Below are 12211 nucleotides of genomic sequence, written 5' to 3' on the forward strand. Positions count from 1 at the left end.
GGCTTCCTTGAGCGGGAATCATTTTTGATGAGTTTCTCCACGGCTTCCTTGAGCGGGAATCATTTTTTGATGGGTTTCTCCACAGCTTCCTTGAGTGGGAATCATTTTTGATGGGTTTCTCCATGGCTTCCTTGAGCGGGAATCATTTTTGGTGGGTTTCACCATGGCTTCCTTGAGGGGGAATCATTTTTGATGGGTTTCTCCATGGCTTCCTTGAGGGGGAATCATTTTTGATGGGTTTTGAAGAAAGAGTAGGAGTTCCTTCACTAGAGAGGAAAAGTTATCTCAGCAACACGGAGAGCTCAGCTGCTGGCAAGTGAGTGACTGTGTCCTCCTAACCCCATCCCCACCTCACAGCCAGTATTCCCTTATGGATGATGAGGATGAGCTTCCTCACCATGAGGAACGGACATGGTATGTGGGCAAGATCAACCGAACACAAGCCGAGGAGATGCTGAGTGGCAAACGGGATGGCACCTTCCTCATCCGTGAGAGCAGCCAGCGGGGCTGCTATGCCTGCTCTGTGGTGTGAGTGCTGAGGACCCGAGAGGGGACTAGAGGGCCTGGGGTTTGTTCAAACCTTCCATGAGTTCTCATTGAGCGCCAGCTGTATGCTGGGCCTTGGTAAGACAGTGGAGACGAAGAGATTGTTGGGACAGGAAGAGGAGGAAGGGAGGCAGCTAGGACATTGTCTAGGCAGGAGATGGGGTCCCCAGGGTGGAGACAAGACTGGGGGGAGTGAGTGGTGGGATGGGGCCCAGTAAGCCTAGGACCTCACTTGACATGCTGGCCGTCTCCTGCCCACAGGGTGGACGGCGACACCAAACACTGTGTCATCTACCGCACAGCCACCGGCTTCGGCTTTGCAGAGCCCTACAACTTGTATGGGTCCCTCAAGGAGCTGGTGCTGCATTACCAGCATGCCTCGCTGGTGCAGCACAATGACGCACTGGCTGTCACGCTGGCCCACCCCGTGCGGGCCCCCGGACCCGGGCCCCCATCTGCCACCCGCTGACCACCCTACAGCCAGCATTCACTGAGGCTGGGACACAGCTGTGGGCTTCCTTCCTCTCTGCATCTTCTCTCCTGAGTTCTCAGTCTGGTGGCCGCTCTCGCCAGCTCTGAGTCTCTTGTCAACTTCTGTGTCTCTCTGAGTCTCTCTTTCTCTCTGTATTTTCCCAATTTTTCTGCTCTGTCTCTGTCAACCTCTGTTACCTTCTACGCCTGTCTCCCCTTCTCCCTCCAGCTTCCTCTTTTTCTTACTAAGTCTTTTTTCCCTTTCCGTGACTCTTCTCACCAATCTCTGTCTCCTGATCTCTGCCTCTCTCTTGTTTCAGTCTCTCCCTGTGTCCCCTCCTCTGTTTCCCTTACCTCTTTTTCTCTATGTCGTGTCCCCCCCTCCCCGTCGTGTCCCCACCTCCCCGTCGTCTGTGTTAAAGGTCCACCTGCCCCATTATCCCCATGGCACTGCATTCCTATGGCTCTGGCCACCCGACCCCCTTCCCTGCCCATTGCAGGCCCCTAGGGTCCCCGAAACCCCGCCTGGCGCCTGGTCGTGTCTGCCCTGTTTACAGAGGCCCCTGGGCTGTGCGGCCCCAGCCTGGGTACCCTGATTTTTAAGCCATAGACCCGGGGCCCAGGCAGGAAGGAATGTTGCTTGGCCACTTCCAAGAGCCTCTGCTGTGACATTAGGGGCCGGGCAGGACCCGCCCCACAGACCCCAACTTCCCCTTCAAACCCTGAAGTGAAACCTGCCGCTGGGTTCTCCCCAATGAGGGGACCCTTGTTGAGAACTCTTCCCCCCCCCATCCTGAAAAATCATTAAAAATAAACTTGGGTACTGGCCCCATCCGGCTTGGCCCCAGACACGGAGATCCCCCCCGCCGCGGCAGTCCACAGAAGCTCCGTTTGAGCCAGCGTGGGCCTGCTGCTTTATCATGTGATTTGATTAGACTTTTCCTTGGCGGTCAAGCCCTTTCTTCTTCCTGCTTTTGGGACAAGCATCCTGATTTTTACGCTGCCAGCCCAGAAAGGTGCATTTTGTACGGTACATTGGCATTGCCACGAATAAAGCTCTCGAGCTCTTGTTGGATCATGCTCATGATGGACTTTCTTTACGGTTGCTGGGGAGGGAAGGGGCCATCTGTGGTCCCATCGGCTGTGTTTGAGGGTTTAACAAACCCACCTCTGAGGGCTGAGACACACACTATTTAACTGAGAGTCCAGAGAAAGTACGGGGATTTGCCTCAGTTCGAAGAGAAGAGAGATGACCCAGGGCTGCCAAGGCACCGCAGACCCTTCCTGGCTTCTCATGGTCCTCCCCAACATACCAGCTCTGAGGGGTCCCTGTACCCTGAAGGGTTCCCTTGTCCTCAGAAGAGTTCCAGCCCCTCTACCCAGCACTGGAGACCCTGCCTGGCCCTCTGACCCCTCTCCACACCTGCCCTGTAACAGCTCAAGGGATGTAGAGCTAGATGGCATGCTGTCTCTCAGCTCTCCCATTCCAGGATCCTTGACCCTTGGCCCAGGCTGAGTCTTTATCCCTTTCTCCCCTTCGCAGAGGGCCCAGAGGCAAAGGAATGGATGGAGGACTAGCCTCCTCTGATCTCTACCTGCTTCCTCTCCTCTTTGACCGCAAGCCTTCCTATGTCTAGTCAAGAGTTACCTATAAATAACTCTGGACCAGGTGCTGTGGTTTCTGCTCCTGGGTGGAAGACAGGATAAAGCTCATTTATCCTAGGCAGGCTGAGCTAGGGTGCTAGCCCATTTAACCACCAGCTGTGTGCCCTCAGGAAAGCTGCCTCCCCTCTCTGGTCCAATTATTTCCTCATTGCCAATTGAGTGAGTAGTCAGTGCTCTCAAGCAGGACTTTCTAAGGGTTTAATAAAGTGTAGATTGTGTCCAGAGTAGGTGGGCACAAAATCCTGCAGTTACAGTTACATTTGCACTTTAGAAATTGTAGCATTTACATTTATTGTTATTTCTTCAGTGGGGTTCAGCACAACGCGAGTGCTCTAATCCCAAACCAAATTCTGGTTCCAAGTCTTGAAGAGGCTTCCAGGAGAAAGTGGGTTTTACAGAGGTCTAGGGCACAAGGCTAATGCGTCACACTGCAAAGTCGTTTGAACTGCAAGGTCGGTGGTTCAAGCTCACCAGTTGGCTATGGGTCGGAATCGACTCAACGGCACTTAACAACAAAGGGCACAAGAAGGAGGATTATCCAGCCATGAGGACTTCACAGAAACTGGTTTCTGAACCTGATGCTATCAGGTGTAGAAATGCAGGCTCAGGCTTCCCCAGAACTGAGAGGGAAGGCCCAAAGACTGCTGAGCAACTGGGGGCTTTCTCTTCCACTGTTCAGCCTGGTGCCTGGCCTTTGAGACCTGCAAACTCTGAAGTTATTCCCCAAACACACCTGCTGCAGGCCTTTTACTGGTTGTTCTCCTGCAGTGTGCGACTGTACAAGCTCTTTCCAGCCTCCCAAAGTCCACCCCTCGGCAACTCTCCCTCTGCATGAACCCCCCACTTCAGGGCAACTTTATCTCCAAAACCTCACTTTTTTCTCCAGTTTACAGAAGGGGAAACAGGCTCAGTCTCTTGCTTGAGGCTTCTCCCTAGGAGAGTCAGGATTCAAACTTTGTGGGATCTGTATCCTGCCCCACGACTTCCTCTCCCTTGTGTGTAGGCAGCCAAGTGGGTTGCAAGTCACAATGACCCTGTGCATAACAGAAGGAAACACTACTGGGTCCGGCTGGGCGCCATCCTCACAATTGTTTGAACCCATTGTTGCACCCACTGATTGGGAGTCTTCTTTTTTCACTGACCTTACCCCTTAGAAAAAGGAGCCCTGGTAGCGTAGTGGTTAGGAATCGGGCTGCGAACCTTAAGGTCAGCAGTTCGAAACTACCAGCTGTTCCATGGGAGAACGATGAGGCGTTCTGCTCCCATAAAGATTTACAGCCTCGGAAACCCTGTACAGGGTCACTATGAGTCGGTTCTGACTCTACGGCACATAACCATCACCCCTTAGAAAAGTCACCCTGAAAGCAATGTCTCACGCCCCTCAAGGCTTGAGGTGGGATGGAGGACCCCAACATTGTTTCTTTCCCCAGGCCTGGAGTAGGGGATCCCCAGGGAAGCGAGGCACCTTTCCTTTCTGGCTTCTGTTTTTCTGGTTCAGCTGTGGCCAAGTCTGAATCAGCACCGCAGAATCGCAAAATCTTAGAATCGAGTGGAGCGTCAGAGATTGGGGATGCAGAACTTGGGAGGAGGAGGGTCCGGGCCCGGGTAGACGGAGGGGCGAGAGAGTTCTGGGCCACGGGAAGAAGAGGGACTGTAAGGGGCATCCCAGACTAGGGGCGATGCTCCCACTCAGGCCGTTGGCTGAGGAGACCACTCCCCAAGTTCTCTCGATCTCTGTATCCACTTGTCCACTCCACCTTCGTTCAAAGTGCCCAAACTCCTAGAGTCTGGTAGCTGTCTGGAGGTGATTCGCGGAAGTCAGGTTCAAAAACCACCTGTCGGAGCATGACTTGGCTTCTAGGCACCTGTCGGGTGGGGCGGCCCTCGCCCCCCCCCTCCCTTCCGCCACACTGGAAAGTGAACGCCAGAAATGGTTCCCAGGAGGTGGATCCGGGCCAGAGAAAGAGGAGGGGAGTCCGGAGAGGTGGTCCGGGTTAGGCGAAGGGAGACAGCCCCTAAAGCCAGACTAGGCAAGGCCGGAGGCCCTACGCCGGTCGCCGTAGCTACCGAGAAGGGCGGGGGCGCCACCAGGGGGCGGGCGGACTGGCTGGGGCGCGGGGGAGGGGGCGGCCCGGGAGGCGGGCAGGCCATGGGGCTGGGCCTCCGCCGGGTTAAAAGATTGCTCCCTCCCAGGACGTCTGCACCTCTACTCCGCCGCCCCGCCGCAATGACCTGCGCGCCACTCCTGCCGTTCCTGTCGCTGCTGCTGTTGGTCGAGGTCCCTGCAGGGGCGCGTGCGTCCCCGCAGAGAGCACTCCCCGAGGTGGCAGCCTACTGTAAGGTAGGGACAGGGACTGCGAAGCGGTGGGCGGGCGGGCGGGGACCGGGACCGGCACCTCTCTGTCCCGCGCCTCTCTGTCCCACACTATGCCGAGGAGACAGGACCCCAGGATGTGTCCCCAGTCACCTCAGTTCTGCGACTGGTGTCCACAGAACATACACACACACAAATGCAACACATTACCCTGCTCTGAGCCCACCCCCCATCGGAGTCGTTTCACTTCCCCGTCATGTGCCCTCACTTCCCCCTGAGACTACTTTGAGCGCCTACTATGTACCTCTCAGGCAGGAGCCAAAAAATACTGTCCCCTTGTGATCCAGGGGAAGTCCTGAAGAGATAAACAGCTTTCCCAAGACCACCCAAATGCCAGAGTAGCTTCCTATGTGCATTCCTGCTTGGAAGGGCTTGGTGCATTTCTGGTGAGGAGTCCCCTAGGGACTTGCACAAGCTCATATACACCAGCCTTTTAAGTGGAAGTCAGCACCTCTTAAGTGCCACCTCTGTGCAGTTGACCCGGGAGGGGTTCACGTGGGCCTGTTGGGAGCAGGAGTAAACAAGAAGCCAGCTCACCAAGACTCTGAGGGTGAAGTGGCAGAGTTGTGCATTCATTAGGCTCCTGTGGTATGTACTTCCAAAAAAGTAGATTGAGGGTGGTGACCAGAAATGTGTATGAGCAGTTACTGCATGCAACCCCTCGGAGTGAGAGGTGTCTCTTCAGTCCTACAACAGGGTACCTGGTGGAAAGCAAGGGCTGTGAGTATACGAACTGCCTACTGTTTGCAAATCTGTGTCCCTTTCGTTTTGCAGAACTGGGATTTAGGGAAGCCTGGGAGACACAGCTGGTTCCTTCACTTTGTGGCACAAACCGTTTGCATTAGATTATTAATCTGAAGGTTTGGCAATTTGAACCACCCAGCATGAAAGACATGGCCATTTAATTCCATCAAGATTACACGCAAGAAACTCTTATAGAGAAGTTCTACTTTGTAACCCAAGGGATCACCAGGAGTCGGAATTAACTCTGTGGCAATGGGTTTAGAGTTTGGGGAGGGCAAGGGACTCAGCAAAAGCTCAAAGCTGGAGGTCCCCTGAGCTAGGTCCAGATGGAGTACAGGATGGAGACTCCACTGTTTGCAGTTCCCCTTTTGTGAGTGCACCCAGCTGGCTCAGAGAAGTCAGGAGCCACACAGAGCTGGGCCAGTTCATATCCCCTGTGTCAATCCCTGTAGGCTGGCACACTGTGCCCACGGGGACCCATCACAAACTGGAACTCGCCGCCCATCAATATCAGCCTCTACTATGAGTCGCTGTGCGGTGGCTGCCGGGGCTTCCTGGTTCGAGAGCTCTTCCCCACGTGGCTGATGGTAATGGAGATCCTCAACATCACACTGGTGCCCTATGGGAATGCTAAGGTGTGTGGGCATCAGGGACACCAAGTAGGGGGAAGGGAGTGCACCCATCTGCCCAGCCACCTCTCACGACCCTGCTTTGCAGGAACAAAATGTCAGTGGCAAATGGGAGTTCACGTGCCAGCATGGAGAGCGTGAGTGTTTGCTCAACAAGGTGGAGGTAAGTGGCCCTGGGGCGGGCACTAGACTCAAGCTTTGCCCATTCCATCTCAACACCATTGACCAAGTCAGAGTGCACACTGATGATGGTTCTCAGAGAGCCCTGAGCTGCTCCAGGCCACCCTCATGTCCTGACCTGCCCTCACTCCTAGGCCTGCCTGCTGGACAAGCTGGAGGATAGTAAAGCCTTTGTAACCATCGTCTGCTTGGAGGAAATGGACAACATGGAGGAAAACCTGAAACCAGTGAGTGTGGCCCTCTGTCCACACTAGGAGAGGGGAAGGCATCAGGGACCACAGCAGAACTGGGGTTCAAATTGTGCTCCAAATGCTATCTGCTGTATGGTTGGTGGTTTGCTTATGTGCCATGGAGTCAGTTCCAACTCATAGCGACCCTGTTCAGGGTTTCTGAGGCTGTATATCTTTACAAGAGCAGAAAGCCTCATCTTTCTCCCAAGGAACAGCTGGTAGTTTCGAACTGCTGACCTTGAGGTTAGCAGCCCAACTTGTAACCACTATGCTACCAGAGCTCCTTACCTGCTGTATAACCCCAGGAAAATGGCCTCCCTCTCTAAGTCTCCATCTCTCAAAGCAAATCAGAAGATGAAAGTCTTCTGGGAGCATGGGTGTATTACGGAGGACTTCCTGATGGACCATAGCCTCTGAACTGGGCTGAGAAGAATGAATGAGTTTTCAAGAACAGATGAGGGCCTCCCTTGTCATAGGACAGACCCCACAACCACCAAAGGGATTGTGAACAATAACTCGCAAAGGAGTGACTCATCTGTCCCAGACATTCATTCATTAAACACCCAAACTGTTTTGTTATGTATATTTCACCACAACTGGAAAAAAAAAGAAAAACCCTGGGTTGCTCAAGAGGCCTCTCACTAAGATACCTCTAACCCTGTGGGGTCAGATTGGAGCTGGGAAATATAAAGGAGGAGGCGGCTCTTGATGAGACACTGGAGAAGGAGGAGGAAGGATGTTCCTGGCAGAAGGAACAGTATGTACGGCAGCTGAGGAAAATCAGGCTGCTGGTCTTAGGGGAGCCGGCAAAGGGGATGAGGAAGCAGAAGCAGCCTGCCACCTGTGCCTTGAGTGGCCTGCATTCAGGTGTATATTAAGCACTCACTGTCTCAAGCACTGGTGCATGCTGTGTGTGGGCATTGGTGCATGCTGCTCGTCTTCCCTTGGCTTCTCTTGGGGACCAGTAGAGGACTGTTGGGGAGATAACAGAGAGGAAACTGAAGCAATGCCCCACTTTACCCGCTCTCCTGCACCCACAGTGCCTCCAGATCTACGCCCCGGAAGTGTCCTCGGATACCATCATGGAGTGTGCAATGGGTGATCGCGGCACGCAGCTCATGCATGCCAATGCCCAACTAACAGATGCTCTGCAGCCACCGCACCAGTATGTGCCCTGGGTCGTCGTCAACGGGGTAAGACTCTTGTAGCCCTCAGCTCAGACCCTATGTGGGGACTGCAGTGGTGGAGGCACCTCTTGGGCTGGGAGGCAGGAGCCAGGATGGGGGTCATTTGTAGCCCCTTTGTGGCTGGGACCAGGGTGTCTGGGCTCCTAACCCTGACCTGTCTCACTTTGTACAGAAACCCATGGATGAACATGATGAACTCCTGAGCCTTGTTTGCAAGTTGTACCAGGTAAACTGGGCGGGGAGAAGTGGGATGCGGTGGGTAGAGGATGAGTCTCCTTCCAGGACCCTAACTCACAGCCATTCCCTCCAGGGTGAGAAGCCGGATGTCTGCCAAATTGGGGCCAGGTCCCAGAGGAAAGTCTGTTTCCAGTGATGGTCATAAGAACTTGGCTTCTTCTGTTTTTTTGATTCTCCACCTCTTGCTTGGCACCTGGATAATTTCTCTACATCATAAAGCACTGTCTCAAAATCCCACTCCTAGATCAAGAGTCTTATACCTCCACGACTGGTGCTAAATTAAAACTACTTAAAGAAACTCTTTTGGAAGTTGTGAGTCACTTGACAAGTCAGCAAATTACCCCTTAGTTCTATGTAGTGTTGGGGGTCCTGAGAAACCTTAGCCCTGGGCCCCATCCCTGCAAAGTTCCCAGTCCAAGGGATGCAGAGTAAAATATCTGTAGACCTTTGGGGTCAGAGACGGACCACAAAGAGGGACTCAGGGCTGGAGTCATTCATAGGGACAGTGAGGACTCTGCATAGGGAAGAGGGGCATTGGAGCTAAGGTTTCAAAGGATAATAGGAATTTGTCAGGCAGAAAATGTATTCATTAATTCAATAAACGGAGTTCTGGTGTGGCACTGTGAGTTAATGCGCTGGACTGCAAAATTGGTTTGAACCATAAGGTCAGCAGTTCAAACTCACCTTAGAAACCCTATACAGGGTCACTATGGGTCATAACTGACTCGACTCGATGGCACTTAACAACAACAACAATTAAATAAACATCCCTAGTTACCTACTTTGTGCTGATCTCATACCAGGTAATGTTGTTGTTGTTGTTGTTGTTGTTGTTGTTGTTAGGTGCCATTGAGTCGGTACCAACTCACAGCGACCCTGTGCCCAACAGAACGAAATACTACCGGAAACACTGCTGGGTCTTGTCTTGGGCCAACCTCACAATTGTTTGCCACACTTGAGTCCATTGATGCTGCCACTTTGTTTATCCATCTCACTGGGGGGTCTTCTTCCTCTTTTTCTCTGATCTTACCAAACATGATATCCTTCCCCAGCGACTGGTCCCTCCTGACAATATGTCTGAAGTATGAGGAAGTTTGGCCATCTGGTCTCCAAGGAGCCCTCTGGCTGCACTTCTTCCAACACAGATTTGTTTGTTCTTTTGGCAGCCCATGGTACTTTCAATATTCTCCTCCAACACCATAACTCAAATGCATCAGTTCTTCTACAGTCTTTGGCCCCTGAAACTCTTCCAACTCCGCATGGTCACGGTTGAGCCAGTGGGTGGAAACTGGGGCTTTAAGATTTTATTGGATAATGTACTAGACGGCAGGGTTGGTTTGAACCTAAAGGTCGGTGGTTCAAATCTACCAGAAACTCCTTGGAAACCCTATACAAGGTCCTTATGTGTCAAAGGCGACTCCCCAGCACTTAGCAACAACAGTAAGATTTTCTTGAATTCGTTTTTAATAAGGAAATGTGATTAGATAGTATACCCGGTTTAACAGTACAACTGCCCCTTAGAATTTACTGAGTTAATCTTTATGGGAACAGACTGCTAGACCTTTTCTCCCATGGAGCCACTGGTGGAGTTAAACAGTAGCTGAGTGCTTAACCATATTACCACCAGGACTCCTTAGAGGTGTATTGTGTGCTGTTGAGTTCTGACTCATAGCCACCCTATATAGGATTTCTGAAAGTGGCTGATGGATTTGAACAGCTAACCTTGCAGTTGCCCGTCCAGTGCTTATGCTACAGTGCCATATTAGGGCTTCTAAGAATGTTGTTGTTATATGCCATGGAGTCGGTTCTGACCCTTTAAAGGGTTTCCATTGAGCAGCTGGTGGGTTTGAACCATTAACCTTGTGGTTAGTGGGCCAGTGCTTACCCTACTGCGCCACACCAGAACTCAAAAGGAACAAGTACATGAAGATAAAACTGAGTTCTCAGACAGTGAAGACGGTTGTCCCGTTTAATGAAAAAATATGTGAAAGAATTATTCTTGAGGGTCTCACTGGGTTTACTCTGGTTATTACGTTAACTTCCTCAGGACTTTTTCAGTTTGTTTTGCTGGAAGTTCTCAGGAACTTCAGATTGAGCTGTCAAAAGTCCCCTTCATTTACTAACCGAAGATGAGAAACTCTACCCGTTTTCTCGTAAAGAACTTAAAGATTTGTGGTAGCACAAATGGGCAGTACCAGCTTCTATGATTGCTTCTAAACTAAAGGTTGATAGTCTGAACCCACTTTATGGCACCATGGAAGAAAGGACTGGTGATGTGCTTCTGTAAAGATCTCAATCAAGAAAACTTTGTGGAGCCGTTCTACTCCAGCCAACAGGGCTGCCATGACTCAAAAGGATTCAGCAGCAAAGGTGTAGGGGGCTATTTTGCTTTTAACATTTTATTTTGAAACTTCTGATTGTCAAGTGAGTAGTTTACAAATCAGATCATCAATTTCACATTCAACAGATCATATGACACGTGGTTTCATCTCAATCCCACTTCCTCCCTGTGGTCTTGTTTCTATTCCTTCTTGCCCCACTCTTTTGAATTTTGTCCGTAGGTAAACGCTGCCTTTTTTTTTTTTTTTTTTATCTTGAATGGGGGACCATTCTCTGGTGTACGTACCTCATAGGTGTTGTTGTCCCCCTATAGACCTATCTATGGCTTGGCTGAAAATTGAACCATTGGGTGAGTTCAGATCCAGACCTGAAGGGTGACCAAGGGTCATAGTCTCGGGGTTCCACCAACTTCTATATGACTAGTAAGCCTGGTCTTTTTTATAATTTTGAGTTTTCTTCTACTTTCTCCAGGATCTTCTAATGTGATCCCTTTCAGAGCAGTGGGTGGTAGTAGCCAGGTAGAACCATCTAGTTTCCGTCTCAGGGTTATGGAAACTGATGTCCATGTGGCCCATTAGTCCACTGGACTGTTTCCAATTATCTTTGATTTTCATTATTCTTCTTTCCTCCAGGCAGGGAGAGACCACCTTAGAATGCCACTTGAGCTTTTAAGATCCCAGTCAGTACTCACTGAAATAGGATGTAGAACGTTGTCTCTGTGGACTCTGTTATGCCAGTTGACCATGATGTCCCTTGAGACTATAGTCCTGAGCTCCCAGACCCAGCAAATCATTCCCTCAAGGAGTCTGGTAATGTCTAAGAAGTTTCTGTAATTTTGCCCCCTGGGTGTGGCACTGTGGGATAATGCTCTGAACTTTAAGCTCAGTGTAAACTGCAAGGTCGGCAGTTCAAATTCACCTGAGTTGGAATCAGCTGGAAGGCACTTAACAATAATGCTCCTGGTGTGGTGCTGTATGATAAGCATTGGACTATTAACAATAAGGTTAGTGGTTCAAGACCATCAGCCACTCCTCAGAAACCCGATACAGGGTTGCTATGAGCCAGAACCAACTCAACAGCACTTAAGAACAACTTTCCATCACACTCGTTGTTGTGAAGTGCCGTCGAGTCGATTCCAACCCATAGCGACCCTGTATAGGGTTTCCAAGGAGCAACTGGTGAGCTTGAACCACCACACTCATAGATATGTACAAATATCCTTTGTCAAACCTTTCTATATTTGTGGGGATGCTCCCACATTCCCTCCCACACCTGTTCATTTGTGTATCTATTCTATCCATGTATCTACCCAATGATCACTGTTTTATGTATATATATTTACAGCCTTGGAAACCCTGTGCAGGGTCACTATGAGTCAGAACTGATTCCACGGTACTTAACAACACATACACACACACACACACACACACATATATATATATACACACACACATATACATACATATATAGAGTCCTGATGTGGCACTGTGGGTTAATGTGCTGGACTGCAAGTACAAGGTTGGTTTGAACCACAAGGACTATGGTTCAAGCTCACCAGCCGCTCCTTGGAAACTCTATACAAGGTGGCTATGAGTTGGAAATGACTCA

The 12211-nt window shown here is 50.9% G+C and overlaps 2 protein-coding genes across 2 annotated transcripts in view; both read left to right on the forward strand.

Moving 5' to 3' along the window:
* PIK3R2 (phosphoinositide-3-kinase, regulatory subunit 2 (beta)) overlaps nucleotides 1–1015 on the forward strand; it is an 11116-nt gene extending 10101 nt beyond the window's left edge. Inside the window, exons 14-15 of the mRNA XM_006876329.1 lie at nucleotides 358–528; nucleotides 808–1015. Coding sequence (XP_006876391.1) covers nucleotides 358–528; nucleotides 808–1015 — 379 coding nt within the window. The remainder of the gene's footprint in view (nucleotides 1–357; nucleotides 529–807) is intronic.
* Nucleotides 1016–4906: 3891 nt separating this feature from the next.
* On the forward strand, nucleotides 4907–8399 carry LOC102841702 (gamma-interferon-inducible-lysosomal thiol reductase-like). The gene is made up of 7 exons (XM_006876297.1): nucleotides 4907–5023; nucleotides 6253–6435; nucleotides 6518–6592; nucleotides 6744–6836; nucleotides 7880–8032; nucleotides 8199–8252; nucleotides 8337–8399. Exons 1-7 carry the CDS (start codon nucleotides 4910–4912, stop codon nucleotides 8397–8399), a joined length of 735 nt encoding a protein of 244 aa, XP_006876359.1. The 5' UTR covers nucleotides 4907–4909.
* The last annotated feature ends 3812 nt before the right edge of the window (nucleotides 8400–12211 follow it).

Source organism: Chrysochloris asiatica, unplaced genomic scaffold (assembly GCF_000296735.1).
Source record: "Chrysochloris asiatica unplaced genomic scaffold, ChrAsi1.0 scaffold00374, whole genome shotgun sequence".
Classification (NCBI taxonomy): domain Eukaryota; kingdom Metazoa; phylum Chordata; class Mammalia; order Afrosoricida; family Chrysochloridae; genus Chrysochloris; species Chrysochloris asiatica.